The 23912-nt window shown below is 39.4% G+C and overlaps 1 protein-coding gene across 2 annotated transcripts in view; it reads right to left on the bottom strand.

Moving 5' to 3' along the window:
* ABHD3 (abhydrolase domain containing 3, phospholipase) overlaps positions 1-20120 on the bottom strand; it is a 38162-nt gene extending 18042 nt beyond the window's left edge. The window contains exons 1-4 of one of the 2 annotated variants that reach the window (XM_032603712.1): positions 19819-20120; positions 19212-19375; positions 17970-18152; positions 5153-5198 (exon numbers count right to left, since the gene is read on the bottom strand). In XM_032603712.1, coding sequence (XP_032459603.1) covers positions 5153-5198; positions 17970-18152; positions 19212-19375; positions 19819-19980 — 555 coding nt within the window. In that variant the 5' untranslated portion in view covers positions 19981-20120. The remainder of the gene's footprint in view (positions 1-5152; positions 5199-17969; positions 18153-19211; positions 19376-19818) is intronic. The other variant, XM_032603713.1, reaches the window with a different exon arrangement.
* Between the last annotated feature and the right edge of the window lie 3792 nt (positions 20121-23912).

Below are 23912 nucleotides of genomic sequence, written 5' to 3'. Positions count from 1 at the left end.
CTCCAGCGGTGTCCTCATCTACTAAATGAGGTTTTCAGGATTAGAGGATCCCTGAAGCAGAGCTACTTAAAGTGCCAGTCCAGGGTGAGATAAGGGGCTGGCATCAGAATATAAATCAGCACGCTGCTTCTCTCACCAAGAGAGTGTTTCTGTGAGAAAAAAAATAATCCGCTCACCTCAGCAGCGTGCTCAGAGCCGAAGTCGGCTTACGTTCTCTCGCAGCCCCTCATACTGTCAGGGATTGTGTCAGATAGTTTGAGAAGTGAAAGTTGGCTGACAAACCGCATTTGGAGCAGCACCGCTTTAAAGTATTTTCTGGCTTCTGCTCCACTGTTGCCCCCCCACCCCGACCCCTCACCAGCTCTAACTTGAATGGGAAAGTACCTGATGGAGGCTTTTCTTTTTAACAGCTTTATGAGACATGATTCACATAGCATACAATTCACCCATTTAAGATATACAATTCAGTGTGTGTGTGTGTGTGTGTGTGTGTGTGTGTGTGTGTGTGTTTTAGTATATTCAGAGTTGTACAACTATCACAATTTTAGAACATTTTCATCACCCCCAAAAGAAACCTTCCACCATTAGCAGTCAGTCACCCCACCTCCCTCCGCCCGAGGCAACAACTAATCTTTCTTCCCATCTCTACAGATTTGCCTATTCAGAATATTTCGTACAAATGAAATTACACAATATGTGAGCTTTTGTCTGGTCTCTTTCACTTAGCATAATGTTCTCAAGGTTCATCCGTATTGTAGCATGTGTCAGTACTTTATTCCATTTAAAATGCTGAAAAACATTCCATGGCATGGCTGTACTACATTTTATTTATCCATTTGTCCATTAATGGACATCCTGATTCCTTCCATCTTTTGGTTATTATGAATAATGATGCTACAAGTAAGTGTGTACAAGTTATTGTATGAACATATATTTTCATTTGTCGGGTATATACCTAGGAGTGGAATTACTGCATCATACGGCAACTCAATGTTAAGTTTTTGAGAAACTGCCAGAGTATTTTCCAAAGTGGCTAGGAGAGTTTTCTGGTTGGGTTTAGGGACATAGAAGTCTGCATGATCCTATAAACAAAAGGAGAGGGACCCTTGTGTAGCGTTCAACAAACTCAGGTTTGGCTGAGTTCTTTGTAGATTATCATTCCTAAACTAAGCTGGAAACATGACAGTTCACAAAGTAATCATTAATATTAGGGAGTTTGTGGATAACTTGGATTCCTGGTCTTGAAAACCAATCTGCAGAGAGCAAGAAAAGGTACCATTGGGACTTCCCTGGTGGCTCAGTGGTTAAGACTCCACACACCCAATGCAGGGGGACTAGGTTTGATCCCTGGTCAGGAAACTAGATCCCACATGCATGCTGCAACTAAGAGTTCGCATGCCACGACTAAGGAGATGGTGAGCCACAACTAGGGAGCCCATGTGCCACAACTAAGGAGCCCGCCTGCCGCAACTAAGACCCAGTGCAACCAAATTAATATTAAAAAAAAAAAAAGCACCGTCTACTTCGAGGGCTCCAAGAACCCTGCAGGAGTATCTGAGGATCAGTCTACTGAGACTAGGACTCTCTGTCTTCTACAGCTCAGAGCCCCAGAAAGGGCAACATGCAGGCTTCTCATTTCCTAGTGAGCAAGGCTTCTGGCTTTCTCTCAATCCTGCAATGACTAATTGGAAATAAGGACAATGTGGTGGTGGAAATTTTCTACTTTCTTATTCTGCTCTGCAGGAGCCATAGTAATCCCTATAAATTCTAAGTATATCACCAACATATTTCAGCAAATCTTTTACTTTTGCATTTCTTCCACTCCTAGGAGAACTGCTTACCCTAAATTCCATTTAACCTTTACTAGCTCTTTTGGGTTAATTTCAGTTAGAATCGGTTCCTTCCTGTTTGATCTTTGCTGATTCATCTTTTGTCCTTTTTTATGCCTACCCTAAGGTCTTACTTACTCTGGGTCTGAGCTACATTAAATCCTTTCTGGAACAAGGTAAGGTATGAATACTCATAGAGTTACTCTAGTCTGAAACAGTAACTGTTTATAGCTCTAAGGCAGAAAGAAGAAGGACTATCAAGGGATCTAAATATCAAACCTAGCTCTAATAATCAATATTGGCATCTCATTTTTGTGATCCATTAGGTTACAAGAAGTATATAGTAAATTATAATTCATTTACTCCCTTTAATTTCTTTTCAAAAACAGTTATTCTAAAAGGATATAATTATGTTTTAGTCATTTGCTATCCTTATTTTTCCTTAAGTTAGATGGCATTAGCCTTTATGATACAGATATTTGCTGGAGGTACCAGTTCATCAGAATTCAACCCGATGCACTGTATAAGATGCCAGAGATCAAGCTACTCTTATCCTCTCACTTAGAACTCAGTGAACTCTTTAAAAGTTAAAAAAAATTTTTTTATCTAATTACCATCCCTTTGTAAAATCTCCCAAAAGTATTCTTGGAGATTTTTTTAAAATCTATGCAAGTTTATGGGTAAAAGTTACTGGGTTGCTGCATTCTTTCAAAGTAAATTTCCAATTAACTTTAAATGCTCAGTGTGGAAAGTTTTTCAAGCTTCCTCCTCCTCTTTTTCTCTCCTCCTTCCTATTTGTTGTGTTCTAAGAGTCTATCCTTTGCTCTACCAATGGTTCCTAAGCGATCTCACCCACTCCTGATCTCCTGGTTCCACTGCGTACCAATAATCCATTCCTTTCTCCAGCCTGTATGTCTCTTCTGAGGTCCGGTCTAGTACATCCAACTGTTTATGAAAAATTTCCACCTGGATGACCTAAAAGCACCCTCAATATCTAAAACTGAATTTGTTATTTTGATGACACCAAAAGCTTGTAAATTCTCCTAAATTTCCTATTTCAGCAAATATTACCTTTCACCGTATTAGCCTTTTACAAGTCAGCAAAACTAGACATGCCAACCTTGACTCCCGTCTCTTCACTTCCCACCATGCTATTCTTTCTGCCCCATGAATACCCCTCATTTTTGTTCTCTCCCCTTCCTCCCCCCCACCTCTGCGTTCACACTCTGGATAGGTCTTTAATAACTGCCTTCTAACAGATTTCCCAGCCTCCAGCCTCCTTCCCCTCCATCACTTTTCTGCCATGGTTCTCCTTCTAAAACATGACCATGACCAAGGTATTTTATATGTCAATTATACCTCAATAAAACCGAACTTAAAAAAAAAAAGTCAATGGTTCAATACTAGGTTCCTTGGAATTCTACACATGACTCTTCAAAATCTGGCCCTACCCTTCTGGGAGAATTCCTATCACTTCCTGAGTAATGAGAGGGAGCACAGTATAATGGTCAAGAACATAAGCACATAGTCAGCCTACCTGGGTCTGAATCCTGGCTCTGAATTTCTCAGTGAGAGCAAGTTCTTAACCTATTTGTCCCTCATTTTCTTCATCTGGAAAATGGGGATGATGGTGGCTACACTTACCTAAATCACCGGGTTGTTTCTATTGCTGAACATCGAGTACAAAAAGACATAATGATATATTCTACGGACTCAATAAACATTAGATAAAATGATCATCATTTTTATCCCTCCACAAATAAGTACTTGCTACTACGCTCTTTAATACCTTGCTTTTCATGCTGAGAAAGCTCCTCTATCCCCTCTGCTGGTTCAATACCATAGCCTTCAAGATCCAATTCAAATTCACCTCCACTGCGATATTCTGCCGCCTTCCCTGGGGCAGTTAGTTACTCCTTCCCTCTATGCTCTGTAGCCTTAATAAATCTTCCTGTGGTCACACTGTATTGTGTATATTTTTATGTATCTGACCATCTCCTGAAACTTAAGTTAAAGCTCCTAAGTAAGGGTTCAGTTTTGTGTAATAATGTGTGCACTCCTCACTCTATCGCCTTGTACAGTGCCTGATTTAGTAGGCATACAACACAGCTTTGCTGAATGAACAGATCGTTATCTCTCACTTTACGGAACCGAATGGATTTTACTTTGCAGCATGTTATTTTCTTGAGAGCCTCAGATCATGTCTTCCCCATCTTTGTGTCCTGGAAGCACCTAGAAGGACACACAGCAGACAAGAGCTGCCCAAAAACAATTTGCTTAGTCCAGAGCCAGAGTGACAAGTTCAAATCTTTCCCTTTAGAATACCTACCACCTGTCTACAAGATTCCTAAAGGGCCGGACTAAGTAAGGAAATGTGAACCTTCACCTTCACGAGGCGCTTGAGTGAGACCGTAAACACTTTATAACTTTAGCTTTTGAAATCATGTTGCTCTTGATCCTCTCCAGGACTTAACTTACTATAAAGGAAAGTGCAAGAGCTCTTTTCTTTTTTTTTTCCCCAAATTCTCATAATGTACTGACACAGTGACATGATTGTAAATTTTTATTACCATCATGACTTAATTATTTATAGTCTTAATATCATTCTCTATCAATGACCCAGAAAAAAAGTTTCTTTCTATTCTGATAGAATTGCCTTTGACCTGTGAAAGTGGTGAGGGACTAACAGTTGAAAAGTTTCAAGAAAATTTCAGTGGGTGTAATATTTCTCATTCCAACTCACAGGTTAACATCAGATAGAGTGATGATTTTCCAAGAGATGGAAGGACTTCTATCCTAGCAAAAACTTTAGGGGTTAGAGGGAAAAAAAGCTGATTTAAAATAATATTTCCTCCATGTAAACTGTGGCAGGCAAATAGGCATATAACATGCAGTCAGTCCATTTCACGACGACAGTAAATTTCTTAATTAAAAATGTATTACTGTAGTGGTTAATTTTTTTGTACCAGTTAATTTTTAAAGAAAATATGTTTTGCATTAAAAATGATGTAGATAAATATTTATTGATGCTAAAATATGGTAAGTATAAAAGTTAAGTTATAAAATAAAGCCTTAATTTAAAAAATAGAAATATATTACATTTTAAAATTTAAATATAAGATCTGGATGAACACAGACTAAGGGGATTCCCCTGGTCATATAATTATGGGTTTCCTTTCTTTTCTTATCCATATATTTCCACAATGAACTTGTATTGTTTACATAATAAGCTATCTTAAATATAAAGGAATATGTTTTTGTTATAAAACTGGAAATGATTCTTTTAAAAATTAAGCTGTTGTGATTAATTTAAATTTACTTACCAAGAGATTCTCCCCTGCCACTCCTCTGTTGTTAAAAACCACACATCTAAAAACCAGGAAAGTAATTTTTGTTATTTTTACACATGATTCTTACAATATAATATAAAAATCATCTTATTGGCACTGTTTTAGAGCATGAAAGGTTCTTAAAAATCTGTTCCAAAGAAATGAGGATGCTTGATAATTTCATTAAATGCACTAAAATACATTTCTAGTTCTCTAAATTCAGCATGTAGGTTCAAACCAGAAAACTGTGTATCAAAGTGATGTTAAATTTTCCTACCAAAAGCAGAATTTTTACAACTACTTCCTATGTATATGTGTAGGCCTCCAATAAGTATTATTAAAACAATTCTGAATACAAGTCAAACTTAAATGTTTTTGCCTCAAATTAAAAAAAATATGTCCTCTACCTATTCTATTTGCAACATTAATAAGCATCTATTCCTCTCCTGAGAAACAGCTCTTGTTCCCTCAAGGCTCGGCAAACACAGACACTGGAATTTTCCCTGCGGTGAAAACATCACTACAGGTAGAGCTGCAAGGAGCATGGCATCTGGGTTGGAAGGTTGGGCCACCACTATGCTACTGCTTGGTGTTCAGCTGACCTAGGGGAGGAAAGACTAGCTGTTGTGTCCTATAATGCTGTTTGCCTCTCCTAGGTCAATGGTCATATGTAAAGGGCTTTAGAGCAGTGCTGGCTCACAGTAAGTACACAACGACAGTTAGCTAATTAGTAGCAATGGTAGTTGCAGCACAAGGCTAACCTTTACACAGTCATTCTGCACTGACAAAACTTTCCGGCAACCATAATCCCAGATATGTATTTTTGCCATCCTCAAGCAAAATCCTGACTTGTGTCTGCGTGGGTTCTCTTTGATTTAGTGAATCTATATTCATGTCAATTAAAATTCATTTTGTTTTGTCTATCTACTTAGCTAATCAATCAAGACCATTTAAGGTTCTAATTTAACCCCTCCCCTTTTTGTATTTAAAGCATTTATTATCTTTATTTTCATGATGTATTTAACACAGAAGAAATAAATACAAAAAGCCTGTAATTAAGAATATATGTGGGCTTCCCTGGTGGCGCAGTGGTTGAGAGCCCGCCTGCCGATGCAGGGGACACGGGTTCGTGCCCCGGTCCGGGAAGATCCCACATGCCGTGGAGCGGCTGGGCCCGTGAGCCATGGCCGCTGAGCCTGCGCGTCCGGAGCCTGTGCTCCGCAACGGGAGAGGCCACAACAGTGAGAGGCCCGCGTACCGCAAAAAAAAAAAAAAAAAAAAAAAAAGAATATATGTGACAGGGCTTCCATGGTGGCGCAGTGGTTAAGAATCCACCTGCCAATGTAGAGGACACAGGTTCGAGCCCTGGTCCGGGAAGATCCCATATGCCGTGGAGCAACTAAGCCTGCAAGCCACAACTACTGAAGCCCGCATGCCACAACTACTGAACCCCGCGCACCTAGAGCCCGTGCTCCACAACAAGAGAAGCCACCGCAATGAAAAGCCCTCGCACCACAACGAAGAGTAGCCCCCGCTCGCCGCAACTAGAGAAAGCCCGCACACAGCAACAAAGACCCAACGCAGCCAAAATAATAATAATAATTAATTAATTAAATCTATTTAAAAAAAGAAGAAAAATGTTCTAATATCTCAGAAATCTGATTTGAGAAAAGGCTAGAAATATTACATTTTATTGACTAGTCAGAGAAAGATTTTAAATATACTATAAAAACATGCAGAAAAGTTAGGTAGGGTCAGTTAGTCTTTAATCTTTTCTTGCTAAAAAGAATGGCAAGACACAGCCACTTGTATTTACTTGCATAAGCTCCTAAGTAACAGGAATCAGGGCTAAAGTTAGTTGTGACCTTGAACCTCGAAGCTTCCCGTCATTCAGAAAAGAACCACTTTCAAAGTGCAAACACTACATAAGGATAAAAATGGCTTCTGGGGCAAGATACCATCATGTGACTGCCCCTGAGAGAAGGGAACAGAATTAGTGAGGGGAAAGAAAACGATGATCTGCAAACTCAGGAAAAAGCAGCCTATATACATCTGGGATTTTCTTCCAAATTACAGACTGGGATGTTTGTAACTTTCCTTTAGGCAAAAGTAGAACACAGCTCTGCTATCTCTTGCTAGAGGAGAAACTGTGCTGAAGTCTCCATAGGTCTTTGTTTCTGACAATGTTCAATCAGTAACTGTCATCACTGTATATACCTCTAGCCTTGGGAATGAGGCAGAGAAATAAGGGAGGATAAAGCAGAGAGCAGCTATGGAGGGAGGCAGAATGACGGCTGCCCTTTGGTCCCTTTCTCCCACTCCAGTTGGCGACAAGCAATTAGCTGCTTTCGTTTAACCCCTTTTCTGCCCTGACCGTCATCAGGGGACACTTGATACTTCAGTAAAATGAAAAGAGCAGGCTGTGAAACACCTACTATTCCTAAGACATTTGATAAGCCCCTCAACTTTATAACAGCTCTCTCCAAATAAGTTTTACAGTTTCTCCCAAACAATTTTAAAGGGTATGTCTAGGAGGGAAATTGTTCTGCAAAATTTATTTTTCCTACATATTTTAACTATTTAAATTTTCCTCTCAAAACAGGGAAAATATAAATAAAGAGAAGAAATACTAAATAAAAATCTGATATTGAGAAATCTTTATGACAACAGAACACGTTAATTAGGAAAGCAGATGATTTTCACTTAATGAAGGTTAAATAAGAGGCAGAGAGCTACCCACAGCACAGGATTTCTCAACCTTGGGCACTATAGACATTTTGGATCAAATATTTCTTTGTAGTAGGGCTGTTGAGAACCACTTGTTTGAGAACCACTGTTACAGTGAAATGGGACAGATAACTTTGAGTCTGCTCAAGCCCAGTGATCTACCAGAATAAAGGGATTTTATCATACAACTTTAAAAATTTTCCAGTTCTAAGATTCCACAAGTTTTTGAGTCTATGAATAGAAATAATAATCAGCAAAGGATGGAGTGAGGGGAACATTCAGAGATCACTATGCTGATTTTAGATAATAACAACAGATAATACTTATTAGTGTTTACTATGTGCCAGATTGTCTTCTAGGCCTTTTACATGAATATTAATATTGGAATGACTCATTCATTCAAAAATTTATTAAACAGATTAGTTACTGAATTAAAGATTGAGTTAGTGCTTGTAGGAGAAAAATAAAATAAAAATACAAGGTTCCTGGCCTCAAGAAGAGTATAATCTAATTAGGTTGAAAATAAATGCATTATACTTTCAGATGAGTGACCACAACAAAAGTGATATCACAAGGCAGTATGTGATTCAATGTCCAACGAGTCGTATAGATAATAAAGCCTTATGAGGTTAGGATTGGCAAAATTCATTAGGAAAGGTTCATGAAAAAGGCAGATAGATCTTATGCTGAGACTCAGAAAATGGTAAAGATTTCAGCAGAAGGAAAACGTGAGATATGATATGGGCTGAAGGGAGCAATGCGAGCAAAGATATAAGGTAGGAATGTATAAAAGTTTCTGAGGGATGAGAAAATACATCATTTTAGCTGAAACATGACTACATAGTAGGATAACGATAGAAAATAAAGATGGAAAAATAGGTTAGCATCAAAATAGGCATAGGGTTCAGAATGACAGGTTAAGAAAAGATGACAAGGAAGTTCTGCTTCCAGAAATGTCATGGTAGCTCCTACTGGGCCAACCCTTCTATAGAATAAAAAAGAAGTGCTTGCTAAATTATAAAGGCGATGGAGAACAACCAAAGCAGGCAGAAACTAAATGGGAGTTGACACTTGGAAGAAAAAAATGGCATTGGGTGAGTTTCTTTTCACAGCTTTTTGTCTGAGGGGAGGCACCAGCTGGTATTACTCAGTAATGGATAAAGGTCAGGTAGAAATGTTCAATCTCATGGGCTTGAAAACCAGAAAACAGAGTTTGATGCAACTATAAAAGTTAGAGAAAGGGGGAAATCTCAGAAAAGAGAGAGATATAGAGGCAGAGTCCTAAATTCTGGATTTAAAAAATGGGCACAAAGTCTGGCCGAGCCTTCTGTGATGTAGCCTCTAAGCAGTCCAATTAAGGATGAGAAACTGAACAGAGATTTCAGCTGCTGTCTACTACAGAGGGGACAGAGTTTGAATGTGAGTTTACCCAAATTGTCTGCCTGATAAACAAAAACCAGTCATTAGAAAATATATAGAAGCTCTTTTAAAAATATATAATAGAATTCAGAGTCTCTACAATGGATCATTCAAACTGTCCAGAACAAAATCTAAAATTACTAGACCATGAAGAAACAGAAAAAACATGACCCATACTCAAGAGATAAGATAATCAATGTAACTAATCCTGAGACAGTCCAGGTGTTAGAATTAATAGGTGAGGATTTAAAGCAGCTATTATAACTATACTCAAGGACACAGAAGAAAATAAGCTTGTAATGAATTTTTTTAAAAAAAGGAAATAGCAGAGGAATAAAACCTATCAAAAATGGAAAATCTAGATTAAAAAAATACAATATCTAAAATAAAAAGTTCACTGGATTTGCAAATTGCCGTTCCAATCTCAAGATGAGAGAGAAAAAAAGATTGAAAAAAATGAGTAGAACTTCATTGATTTTGGGTATATTATCAATCTAACATACATGTAATTTTGGTCTCAGAAAGAGAGGAGAGAATAGGGCAGAAAAAATATGTGAAGAAATAACGGCCAAAATTTTTGCAAATTTGATAAAAAGACACAACTCATCGACTCAAAAAGAGAGAGAAAAGTGAAAGGGGAATGAGGGAATCAAAAATCAGAAAACAAATACTAAAATGATAAACTTTATATCTACCATATCAATAATGACATTAAATGTGACTGAACTAAAAACTCTAATTAAAAGGCAGAAATTGTCAGACTGGATAAAACCTTCAGGACCCAACTATGTGCTGTCTACAAGCAATACATTTTAAATATAAACACAGATATTTTGAAAGATAACATATAAAAAAAGATATATCACATAAACGGTAAGCATAAGAAGGCTGGAGTGGCTACAGTAACATCAGATTGATATCACAACCAGAGATAAAGAAGGACATTTCATAATGACATAAGCGTTCATTCATAGGAAGATTAACAATCATCAATGTATATGTGAGTAATAACAGAGTTTCCAAATACACGAAGCAAAAATGGACAGAATTAAATGGAATCATAGAAAATCCACAATCATAGTTGATTTTAACAACTTTCCATCAATGAGACAAAGAAATTAATAAAGGTATAAAGTGTATCAATAACACTATCAACTGTCTTAACCTAATTTACATTTATATAACACTACATCCAACAGCATAATACACATTCTTTTTAAAAAATGATAATACCTGAACATTTCCAACCTCAGTAAGGTCATAAAGGCATTATGACAGATAAACATAATTCATGTACCTTCTTCTAGAATATGAAGCATCAGAAATCAAACACATAGTTAACAAGAATATATTACTGACTGTATTAATAGCCAACTCCTGATTATCACATGGTAATGGAGAACATTGAAAGTTACATTCATAATTCAAGGACCTCATTCTCTCATTCTCTTGTTTCAACTCTTTCCCTATAAAACCTATTCCCTGAGTAGGAAACATGACTTATTTGCCTGTCCTGTCTTGAATTTTCCTCATAAAACTGAGTCCTATGATATTACAGGTCTACATTATCCTGATAGGCAACAATCATGGGATTTGAAGAGCTAGTTGTTCCCAGGTTAGGAGCCTGAGACAACTAAGGGCGTAAAAAAGTAGTAAAGGAGAGTTTTCAAAAATGACCAAGTTTTCAAAAAGCTTAACAGAAATCATACATTTTTCTGCAGCAAGGCTGTACAGGTGAACCTTAACCCTGTCACACACTGTCTAATTTTGGTGAAATTACTAACACTGTAGTTCTGTTTTTGGTTGGTAAAATGGGGATAATAATACATATCTTGGAATTGAGTACATATTAAATAAGATAACCCGTGTATAGCACCTAGCATGGGGCCTATCATGCAGCAGAAACTCAACTAAGCTAAATTTAATTATAGTAAACAAAAATGGCAATTCTAATTATTTTTTGCTGATCATAAGCTCTAAGTGGCCCTATGAATTTAAAACAAAAAAAGACCAACAAGTTAATATTTAATTAAATGCAATTTATTAGGCATAATATTTCAAAACCAGTGGCCACAGGGGGAAAAAGAGTCAAAGTCATCTTTGATGTGAGGAAGCTAAAAACCTTATTATACAATTAACATCAAGAGTTCTCTTTCAGCAATCTCTTAAAACATTTTACCGGAATCTTTTTTTTCCCATTAGCTCTCTCATTTTCCCTAACATTTACTCAGTTGCTTTCTGACGTTCTCATATTTTATCTTACTTATTTGAATTCTAGCTAGGTCTCTTTGGTATTTCTGTACCTTCTGTTAACTTAAGACCCAGTTGAACTAACCTACAGAAAACCCTATTTAAGAACAAAAGTGTTCTATACTAATTATGTGAACTAATAGGAATTACTCCAGTGTCACAGATCACTGCTGGCAACTTTATTTCCCAAAACTGAGTCAGAGACATGTATGTGTTCCAGGATGCAGATTCCAGCGGCCGCTCCAACTTAGCAAGGCATTACCCTCCTTCTCCCTGTTCCACCCGCTGCCTGGCCAAGCACCCTGCTATCTCCGGGCCCTCCTGGGATGGTTTCTCACCTGGTAGTAGGGCTGAGACAGGAAGTACCTCACTTCCATCTGACCAGACTAAAAGAGCAAGGCTCTTTTCTAAGCCAGACAATGGCCTGACTCACTCCTTTAACTTTCATAGCTTAATACTTTAAAAAATGTTCATCATGGGCTAACATTCTTCATATACATTACATGCAATCCTTATAACCCTATGAAGTATAGTTATCTGTACAGATGAGAAAATTGAGGCACAGAGTGACTAAATAATTCATCCCTGGATACACAGGTAGTACGTAACAGAGTTGGGATCTGAATCAGGCAGCTCTGACTCAGTGATCCACTTAACTAGCTCACTACGCTGCCCTGTGCTGTCTAAACTAGTGACGTTAACGTCTCTTTTTCCAAAGAGGATGGGTGCTCTGAACATAGGGTGCCCTTCGAGTGCATGCCAGCTCTGATAAAAAGAGCTTTGTCCCTGAAAGTTTGTTAATTAAGGTATCATTTTATAGCGGAACATCCAGCAGCTCTCTTCCCTAGAGAATAGGATCACTTGTCGGTATCCACCATAACTTTTTCCAGAAATGCCATGAAATAAGCTAAGTTCTTCATTCAGTGCTTTCTAACATTTAGCATTATTTCATCTACCCAGTCTCATGAATAATCATTTAACTGACTCATTCTCAAAACTTTAAAAATCAAATTGTTTTAACAACAAATGATAAAAATACTTTGAGATAAAAACATTCTGGTGTTAATTTTAAATGACATCTTATCTAGGATACTGCTTTTAGATTGGAGAGTAGTCAAAACTTGTCTTTTTTGTTTCACTGCCTGATTTTCCTTAGTTCAACCTCCCCTTCCTTCCTCCCTCAGGAAGAGTCTTTGGATGACCCTCCAATGTACTCCTAATGCTTCAGGAAATGCTAAACGTCACCTAAAGCTTAGTCTCCACTGGTGCTACTTCCTCTAAATAAAAAATGTGTAGGCCCAAACTCCAAACTGGAAAGGGATGGAACATTTAAAAGTAGTCAAATTTAACCTCTTTAAAATCATCTCCCACTTCAAATCTCTCAGAAAGATAAATTATGGAGCCCAATAGTGGGCTCTGCAGTGAAGGATAGGAGATCTTGATCCTATCAAACCACAGAAGAAAATCAGTGCTTTCTAAGTATTTTTTGTAAATGTGGCAAGAAGGAAATTTCTTGAAACGTAAGCCTACAATCTTGACAAATTCCTCAGTTGATCCCTTTGCCCTCTTCTGCTGTTTCTCTCCTTTCTCTGTCAAAACTTAACAAATGTGTGACCTAGGAATTCCCTGGAGGTCCAGTGGTAAGGACTCTCTCTGCGTTTCCACTTTAGGAGGCCCGGGTTCCAATCCTGCAAGCTGTGCAGCAAAAAAAAAAAAAAAAAAAAAAAAAAAACCCAAAACAAACAAACAAAAAATGTGTGACCCACTCCTGCTCTTGTCTCCTGAGGTCTCCTGAGGTCATCTTTGCTGTAGCAGTTGGGCTTCCTTCCTCCTGCTCTAATGAATCTTCTCAAATTGTGCTTTATCCATCCTCATTCTCCTTGCCCTTTCGGTTGCATCTGACCCTGCTGACCTATTTCTTCTCTCTGTAAAATGTCTCGCTTGCTTCTGATAGTCCAGAATCCTGGCACTTGCAACACTCTGACCAGTCAGTGCTAGAGACTGTCAGTTATCTCCCAATATCCACCCTCGCTTTTTTCCTCAGTAACAGAATCCCCCAATTTCAATTGGGTACATGGCTGCTCAAAATAAAGATTTACTTCCAAACCTCCCTTCCAGCTAAGGAAGAGCAGGCCCAGGTGACAAAAGCAAAACTGGTACGCATACTTGCTGGAAAGCATCCTTAAAGGGAGAGGTTGCATTCTCTAGTCTCCCTTTTTTCTCTTTCTTGGGTGTTGGAATGCAGATGTGATAGCTGGAGCTGAAGCAGCCATAGGTTATGAAGCAACATGATAAAAGAAACCTAGTTTTCTGACACTATAGAGTCCCGATCTACCTTCTTGGATTTTCACGTGAGAGAGAAATAAACTTGTATTTTGTTTAAGTCACTGTTATTTTGAGTTTTCTGTCACTTGTTGCCAGTCCTGGTCCTCTCTAATGCATTTCTTCCCGACTACTGAATACTCTTTGTCACTTCCACTAGACTGTGCAAATGTTCTTTGGGAATATAGGTTCTGATACTGTACTTTACTATACCAAAATACTTAATGACTGACCTAGATTTCAATGAGCTTATTAGTACATAATTCTGGATGGGTCACTCTTTTTTAATATTAGTTGGGGGTGGAATAAAATAGTAGATGAAGGCTCTCAGTAAAAGAGGTCAGAGTAAAAGATGATTAAGATGCTTTCAGAGTTACTGTTTTTCTCCCTGACTTTAGTTGAAATGTTGTAACTTAATTCAGAGAATGGGTAAAAGATTTAAGAAAATAGGATATTATCCTGGTATACAAAATAATATCTATTCGGCTATATTACTGAATAGAATTTTTTAAAAAGAAATCTTGAAGAAATGGATGAGATTTCTAACTACTTTATCAATCATATGGGTGTAACTTATTAGAGGGAATGACTTTTTCTCCAGTCCTCTGGTTTCTATGAGGGCTTCTCTCTAAATGCACTCCTGGCCTCCTGGCCTTTCTTACTCCACTTGTCCTCCAGGAGATGAAGGACTTATCTGATTGATACAATTTTGAAGAATGAGTGGGTCATGTGGCTCAGCAAATTCTCTTCTCCTCTCAGGGGCAAGTTTATTCAGGGAAGTACATAATGTACTCTGCCAATGAAGGCAGCCCAAGTATTGCCCACTCAACTCCATTTACTTTTGACTTCTTAACCTTTACTCACAATTACCTTAAACAAACCTTAGCTTAGTTTCCTTTCATTATTAATTTTGAATTAGTGGACCTTAACAGAAAAGTTTTGTGTCGTGTCTTTGTTAGTTTTCAGGTACAGGAAAAAATAATTTACTTAACAGTAATGACAGTAAACCCTTATGTTTCATTTGTCCCTATGCCAGGAGTTAGGTTTTCTCTAAAGTCTAAATCATATCTCACAAGTAAAGCATCAATGGTTCCCTGGTGAACTGACAGAATCCGTGACCCTCCCTACATACTCAAACTGCACATAAGATAGTAACTGGGGCCTGAGGCAAGTGCACCCTCACGCTATTGGGGTGCCCATGCTGCCTATGCAGCTCTACTGTATAAGAGACATTAACATAATACCAAAGCATTCCTGCGAGGAAACTAGATGTTTCCCAAGAGGTAGGTTTGCTCATACTTGCTCTTTAAACTATTAAAAAATGTTCTACTTTGCTCAGGGAACAGAAGGTCTAGGAAGGAAGACAAAACATTTCTAAAGACCCATTTTGCTCAATGCTTTACACATTCTAATTCATTTAAACGCTGTAGTAAGTGAGAAGCTATGTTGGGGAAGTTAAAAATTAGTTGCCTAGGGTCACTCAGTAAGTGGAAGTTCCAACATTTGAACCCAGACCTGGCTCTAAATCCCATGCACATTCCCCCATATTACACAGCCTTCCCCAAGCTCTGTTACCTACTGGATCCCATGCAAGGCTATCAGTGACTTAGATCTGTTTTGCAACCTAAGGACTCCACACAGCCTTGTGCCAAAGTTCCAGATCCATTTTTTTCATCAGTGGTCTTTGAAACTACCTAGCTGTCTGTGGTGAATTGTAAACACATTTAATAGCCCTTCGTCTCAAGAGGTGGAGGCTAAATTCCTACCATCTGACTCAAGGGTGCCCACATGACCTGACTACAACATGGCAGAAGCAACACTGTGAGAGTTCTCAGCTTGGGCCTGAAGAAGCCTTGCAGCTGTCACTTTTGCACTCTTGGAACAGTGTGCTGCCCAGTGAACTTGGGGTGAGCCTGATGGTGGAAGAGAGACCACATGGAGCTGAGAAGAGCCATCCCTGCTGATGGCTCCCAAACCCAGAGTTGTCCAGGCTGCTGACCACAAATGCATGAGTGATCTCGGCCAAGACCAGAAGAACCACCCAGCTGAGCTCAGCCCAAATTGCTGGCCCACAGATTGTGAGCAGAAACGTTTTTAGCCACTAAGTTTGGGGAGAGTTTGTTATACAACAAAAGCTAACCCTCTCTGACCTAGATTCAGAGATTCCTTGCAGCTAAAAACAAATGAGGATAGGTCCAAAGGCCACTGAAAAGTTTACTGGTCATTGCTTACTCATGCATTCTGCTACCTTCAAGCCCAGTGTGATTCAGCGTTAGAGTTCCCTAAACCCAAATAAGCTGGGTCTTCAAGCAGCTGACAGTGATCTGGTCCAGCCTTACCCTCTCATAGGCTCCTTATGGTAAGGACAATTTCCCACAACTCTTTGTATCTCCTCACAGTACCCAGCGTAGAGCCTTCCTTCTATCATACATTCTCAATAAAATTTCTGAATCAGTAGAAGAGATTTTAACCCTTAGGGAAGCTAGAACCTTCCTACAGCTTTGAAGCACAGTGTAACAGTAGCCATGGTAATAAAATTTGGCAACTTTTACAAGTAATGGAAAAAAGCCATGCATACCGGTAACTCTAGAGCTTATGAGATTCAGTCCTTGAGTTTCAACTACATTGTGTTTTGTTTGTTTGTTTTTGTTATTTATTGAAGTATAATTGATTTACAATGTTGTGCTAATTTCTGCTGTACAGGCAAGTGACTCAGTTATACACATATATACATTCTTTTTTTTAAATATTCTTTTCCATTATGGTTTATCCCGGGAGATTGGATATAGTTCCCTGTGCTCTACAGTAGGACCTTGTTGTTTATCCATTCTAAATGTAATAGTTTGCATCTACTAACCCCAAACTCCCAGTCCATCCATCTCCCTCCTCCCCTCCCCCCGTCAACTACATTGTTTTTAAAAGCACTTTCTAAGTCTTGGGAGACAGTTCAGGCAAAGTATAGAATCAACAATTTAAATATGTACAAAAGGCTTTATAATCTGTATTTTCTGAGCATGACTAAGTTTTAGCAAAACATTGGAATCAAGCCTCATATCTAACTGAATGGTGCTTAAACATTGTATCCAATGATATCCAATGATAAATTCCTGCTATTGCTTATAGTACAAATTTAATAGGAACCATAATTCTGGAACACCATATCAAGGCTTTCAAGAGACTGTCACCTCATGAACAAAATAGACTTTATCTGTAAGAGATCAGAGTTAACTTGTTAAAATTGAATTAGCTATTATGGCATTTTCTTCTTTATATCAAAATGTTTTTATTAATATAAAGTCAACATCAGTTTTTCACAAAACAAGTGTTTTGAGTTTAAGAAAAGATACAACTTGGCTTTAAACACAACTCAGAGTGTTCCACTACAATAATTACCATTGGCTAAAAAAGACTGAAGCTCAGAAAAGCAGTACCTTTCACAATGAATCTGCTTTCAAATTTTAGAATTGAACCAGAAACTTAAAGTTGCTAAGTTGCTTGCAAAAATTAAGTAGTATCTGGTGACTGAGTTGAATAATGATTACTTTAAAATGCTGTGCCATCATTAACTGGACCCTAGCCATGTGCACCTGCAAACTCAGGTGGACAGAAAAGGCACAGATCACCTTTGGAAAGATAAGGATGACCTACAAGCTGATTCTGAATATTTTTTACACTTGGGATCTGAGCCGATGAGGCAAGATTAGTGGATCCAGAGCCCAAATGTGGAGTATGACATGAGGGACATTGTGCAGTCTCTCAGGGGTTTGTAATTGCTATTCTCCTAGCAATCCCTTCACTGTGGCCTACTGCTTCTTAGCCCTGGGTCCTATGTCAATTCCTAAGTGATTCTAATTTCATGCATTCATTCAACCGAAATCTGCGGAGTGCCTAAGTACTATTTCCTGTGCAATGATTCAGTTATGCATTTTCCTGAAAAAAGAGGGGAAGGAGGAAGCAGGGGAAAAATAATAATTTAGGGAATTGCATAATCCATGCAAGAAATAACAAGTATTTCGGAAACAAACATGCAGACATATTTAAGCTTCATTTAGAACGAATTAAGTGAAAAACAGAAGAAATCTTTCACTGATACCTGTATCCCAATTCTTCACTAAGGTGAATCATATGAAGGATATACGATTCCTTGCTTGTTCCAGTGAGGCCAGGCAACAATAAGATAGTAGGTCTGGTGCTGGCATCCATATAACACTTACTGTTATCATCATCAAACCAGTCCAGTGAAATCTGTCCTCCATCTGCAGTTTTAATAAGTTCACTGAATGAAATAACACAAAAGACATACATACTCTTTTAGTGTTTCAAGTCATGTCTTAATATTAGTTCCTAATTCTCTCTCTCTTTCTCTCTCTGTATATATATATGCCATTACTTGGTCTCTCAAAATAACTTCTTTCCAGCATCCACTAACACACACGTCACTTTCTTTCATCACATGAATGTCATGAAATTAGTATAATAAAGTATTTCCAGCAAGATCAGTAAAAGATAGTATGTAAAAATGGGCTTCAAACTACTTCAAATATTTATCTTAATCATTTCCTCATTACTCTGAAATACCCAGCATTTAACCCCTATTTGACTGAGGTCACCCAAATAATTCAACAGAGAATCTTGAATAAGTAAACTGCTGATCTGATCACCGCTCTAGCCGTTTGACTCAATAATGCAGTCTCCTCACAGAGCATATTACAAAATTTGCTTCTTAAACACTTCAAAGTACTTCTCGCATAGTATCTACGAACTTGAAGAGTTTTCCCAAACGAATAGTGCAAGTTCCAGGCAACAAAAGAAACTCTAGAGGGACTAGATGACTCAGTAAAATTAATAATAAGCACCATTTAAATCTCCTGGTTACTGATATATTCTGGACCATATCTTTAACACCTCAAGGACATTATCCACAAGAACCCATTTGCTTATCAATATGAAGTCCTTTTACTGGGGTCCATCACAGAAAATCCACATTAATTGGCATCCTTCTCACCCCCACCACCAGCTCAATGCATATCATCAAAGGATCTAGGTCCTCAGGGACAGAGGCATGACAAATTGGAAAAACAGTAACCCCCAAACACTTCTCTCATCTTAGAAAATAAACCATTTACATCAGAGCACCTCCCCCCAACAGTGGTGAAAGGTAACACCTGAATATTTTCCTGCAGCTGCGTGTGTCTGTGGGAGACGTGCCTTCCACCTTCATTCCCCCTTGCTTTTCTATATACTTAACTAAACCGGAGGTTGTATTAACCAAAAACTGGGAGTATGCAAAACATTGTGATTTTGAAGAAATGACTGAAAATGGAACTTCACTTACTTCCTATACTTCACCGGAGGCTTGGAAGTGATGAAAGGTCTCAGCAGTGTCTGTCCTCGACTCTCCCAGCACCAGACCGTCGGGTAGTACGTTTCTGTCACCACAGGACAGTGGTCCTGAAGGAAGCGGCTGAAACTTTCACCCCCTGTCACTAACTGGGGCTTCTGTGGGGAAAGCCAGTATCAGTGAAGTGTCCAGAAAAAAGTTTCTGCCAAACTGTAAACCAGAAACAAGCGCAAACTCGTCCCTAGCGCGAGATCCATCTGATTACATATCCTTCTGGAAACCTGATGCAAATAATTCAAACACAACGAACTTAACAGTGGTTTATTAAACCCTTCTAGGGAATGGAGAGAGTTGACACATGGGAGTCATCCTCAGAAGTGCTAGAGCATCGCGGAGCTGCTTTACCAGGTTAGCGAATGGTGACAGGGCAGTGCCGCCGCGCCGAGGCCAGCAGGGTCCCGCGCGCTCAGAGGGCGTCCATCAGATGCCGGGGAAAGGGCGCCCCGGACGGCCCCAGACAGCGGCACCTCCGGCTTAGCCTGCTGCTGTCACTCCCGGAGAGCTGCCCGCGGCCCTGCGCCCGCGCCATCCTCCGGCTCACCTTGGCAATGCTGCTCATGTAGTAGCAGGCGTAAGCGAAGCTGAAGCCCAGGATCAGGGATAAGCCCACTCCCGAACCGAAGAAACCGATCCGGACTTGATGCTCCAGGTAAAGCGAGAGCTCCCGGGAGAGCATCCGCAGGTCCATGGCTAAGCGCTGCATGGCGCGGGGACCGCGGCGCGCCGGTGCTGCGGCTGGAGGCCAGCTAGCGGGCACGGAGCGAAAGCGGGCGCGCCGGCGCCGCCGCGGACCCTTGACCAGAGCGTCTCCGGCCGGACTGAGCCGGGCTTCCGCCAACGGGCGCGGCCCAGTGGCCCCGGGAGGCGTAGCCCGGCACGCCGTACTCCGCCGGCTCCGCCCCGGCTTCCCCCGGTCCGCCCCCCACCGCCTGCCACTCAGGAACCTTCTTGCGGCGCGTTTCCAAGCTTGCACCCCCGCGATAGCGGATGGTGTTCTCTCGGCCGGGTCGCAGTCAGCCTGAGTGAACCCCCAGAGTTGGGAGAGGGCAGGTGCCATTTCGGAGAAGGAAATGGGCCTGGCAGCGCGCGTTCAGGCCCCGGGGCGGGCACCTGCCCCAGTGACCTTGAACGATTCCGCAAGGGTCTTGGTTAATCCTTCCGGTAAACTAGCAGCTTTAGGGTGCCCGGGAAGAGTACGCTGCAGTTGGAAGATTTGGGGAGTTAATGTCAAAGATATGTTAGGAGGATGCACTATGTAGTGAAAAAAAATCCTACATCCCCCGGGAAGTTGTGTTGCCCCGAAGATTATCAAAAGAGAAAAAATAGTCTATAAACATTCAGTAGTGAAGGCATTCATACTTGACTTTAAATCTCTCAATCCTTTAAGTAGCTAAGTATGCCTTAAATGAGAAGTGGTTCCCAAAAATAAATGAGGAGATCAAGAATAGGAACTGGGATTCAACATTTTTAAAAGCCTATCTGTGGTTCATTAATGCTCTGAATTTATAGACATATGGAAATTCAGTTACCTAATATACAGACAAGAAACCATTTATGAAGTAGGTCCTCCTAGGCTTGTTTATGGCAACATGACTAAAGCCAGGAGATACAGACATCTAAAAGGATTAGAAGTTTTGACAATCCGTTATTATGAGCTCCTCCCACCAAAAGTTACCAGGAGTAGCAAGGCTCAGATAGCAAAAGGAAAAAAGGCAAGGACTGTATAGTCTATGACAAACTTCACAGGATATAAATTAGTGGTAGGGAAATGGAATGGGCCAGAGTGAGCAATTTATTTTATTTGGCTATGATTTGGTCATTGCAACTTGATGGTTGACAGTACCCAGAATAATTGTTACCTTCACTGAGCCTGTTTTATCTTTTAATGTGTAGAGCAGTAATTTCTGCTCTATAGAGTTGTTAAGATGACTAAATGAAATAAGGTATGCATTAGCCTCCACCTGAATATAAGTAATTCTCTTTCACTCACTGGCTCTTGTACTTGAGCACACTCAGAAACTCAAATGCACACGGCAGTTGCCATACTTGACAATTTACATGCAGCATTCTTTGCAATACCTGCACCTGCCTTCTACCCTGCCCACCAATACATACAAGTAGATTTCATTTTGCTTAAGTTTGAAGTGAAAAATATCATCAAATAAAATAAGATACTTCATAGGCATCGCAGTGTGTAGAAAGCATGCTGACCTGGGAATAAACAACTCTGAGCTCATCCACCAAACTCAGGCAAACCATTTACTCTTTTGGAGCCTCAATTCCTTGTCTATAAAATAAGATGGTGGAAATGGAAGAGGCCCAAGTTTCTTTCCTATAAGAAGAACATTCACAATCTTCCTTAAGACAAGAACTATTACTTCCAATTTAGATGAGGAAATGAGAGCTCAGACCCCAACACAATCCCCGGTGATCTCTTTCTCCTGGTGCTCATGCCTTTGTATAATCCTTTCTCCTTGAGTGCAGGTACAACCTGTGACTTCTATCTGATAAACTATGGTAAAAGTGATGTGATGTCACCACTCCTGGGATTACATTATATTATGTGACCCCAGCTTAGCAGACTGGAGCTAAAAGCTCTCCTGATCACCTTGAAGAAGCCAACGGCCATATAAACTACCCATGGAGAGGGCCACATGGCAGAGAACTAGTGGTGGCCTCTAGGACTTATGGGTAGCCTCTAGCTGACAACCAGCAAAAATATGGGGCCCTCAGTCCTACAACGGCAAGAAATAAATTCTACCAATACCCTGAATGAGCTTGGAAACAGATTCTTCCCCAGTTAAGCCTCCATGTGAAAACACAGCCTGACCAACATCCAGAGCACATGGGCTCTGTAGCTGTGGCGCACGTGCTTAGTTGCTCCACAGCATATGGGATCTTCCCAGACCAGGGCTCGAACCCGTGTCCCCTGCACTGGCAGGCGGATTCTTAACCACTGCTCCACCAGGGAAGCCCAATAGCTCATTATTTATTGTAGGAATGTTTTAAATAAGTTAAAGATTTCAGCTGTTTCAATCAATGTTCAAAACTGAGAAACCCATTGAGAGACTTTTGCGTTTTCTCTTTATACTTCTCTTTTTAAAATTCTCACAATGAACATTTACTTTTTAAACATTAAAAAAGTTATATATATGTATATATATATATATACATATACAAAGCTAATTGTAAAGGAGTAAATCACATGAAAAGATATATAGCTAAAAGTAAGAAAGGCCAAAACATTCTAAGACAAGTCTTAAATAGGAACATATCTTCACAGATTTTGTATAATGTGCCCTGGTTCCTTTTATTAAGGAATGGTATTTAGAAACAATGATCTGAGTTCTTGGTTTATAGTTATATATAGATATAGTTGTTTCTGTATCTATCCCTCTGTATTTACATTAAGATAAAGGTGGGTTCAGAATATAACTCTTTTATGTGGACTCCCTGAGGGTTTTTAGGAGGAATTAAACCTCGTAGTTAGCAATGTTTCTGGTTTTTTTTTCCTTTAACTTTTGGACAAAGCAAAAATTCTACCTGTAATAGGGAACACCCTATATCCTTAACCTCTTCAGTTATATGGCAAATCAGCAACAGAAATCAGAGGACAGAATGGTTTATACTGACAGAGAATGCCAGAACTGCAAATCACAAGACATAAACTTAATGAAACACAAAATTTTAGGTTACATTCAGTTAAAAAGATATTGTAGCTCTATATGGATTGTTATACAAAATTGCAGATGGTCACCCAATTATTTATTAATAAACCACTATGACCCTAAATTCCTCAGTTTTAATACTTATTGCACTAATTGCAGCCCTAACTTTAACAATCCCTAACACTAGCGAAGTCCAACCTTAGCACTAACAATCTGATTTCCAAGTGATTGATTTCTTTGGGAGGAGCAGTATATCCTGGGAACTGAAGCAAGAGACTTCAGGATGAGAAAAGGAGTTAAAATAAGGAAGGGCTCAACTAACAGGCAAAAAGTCATGTTGGAAAGAAGGAATGTACATGTGAGATGCCCTGTGGAAGCCTAGGCAAGAAACAAGTTGAACTTTTTGAAAGCTTAAGAAGTGGTGAAGGAGGCAGATGAGTTTCTGGTTCACAGCCCAATCTGTACTGTTTAGATTTATCACTGTGATCTCTAAAGCTCCCCTCAAGGTTAATTTGTGTTTATTAGATTCAGAGTATGGCAGCCAAGTAGTGTCCATAATAGGGAGATAAATTAGCCTGTTTCCTCCAAGGTAACTGGAGTCATTTGAGAATACCTTCCCATGGAGCAGATTAATTTACAGATTCTAACCCAACTGGAGGAACATAGAGTTGATGCTTCTTCTTCCTCCTTCCCCAGGGAAAAGCCAAAGACATACTTTGTGTAAGACAGAATGACAGACAGACAGAAAGAAAAAGAGAAACTATCATATGGGTTTCAATTGAAGTGGTTGAGATCAAAATTATCTTAATAGAACTTCAATAACTAGCCTTCATGTAAAGATGCAGCTTTCTGATCATATGTAGTTGGAAAGAGAAAGATTTTTGGCCACCTTGACATCTGTGAAAACACTCTGCCCTGTTAATTCCCAAATAGCTTTTTTACAAGTAAGTGTACCCATAGTAGGCAA

This window comes from Phocoena sinus, chromosome 14 (assembly GCF_008692025.1).
Source record: "Phocoena sinus isolate mPhoSin1 chromosome 14, mPhoSin1.pri, whole genome shotgun sequence".
NCBI classification, from domain to species: domain Eukaryota; kingdom Metazoa; phylum Chordata; class Mammalia; order Artiodactyla; family Phocoenidae; genus Phocoena; species Phocoena sinus.
Note: the sequence above shows the minus strand (reverse complement) of the source record. Positions and strands in the feature narration are given on the sequence as shown.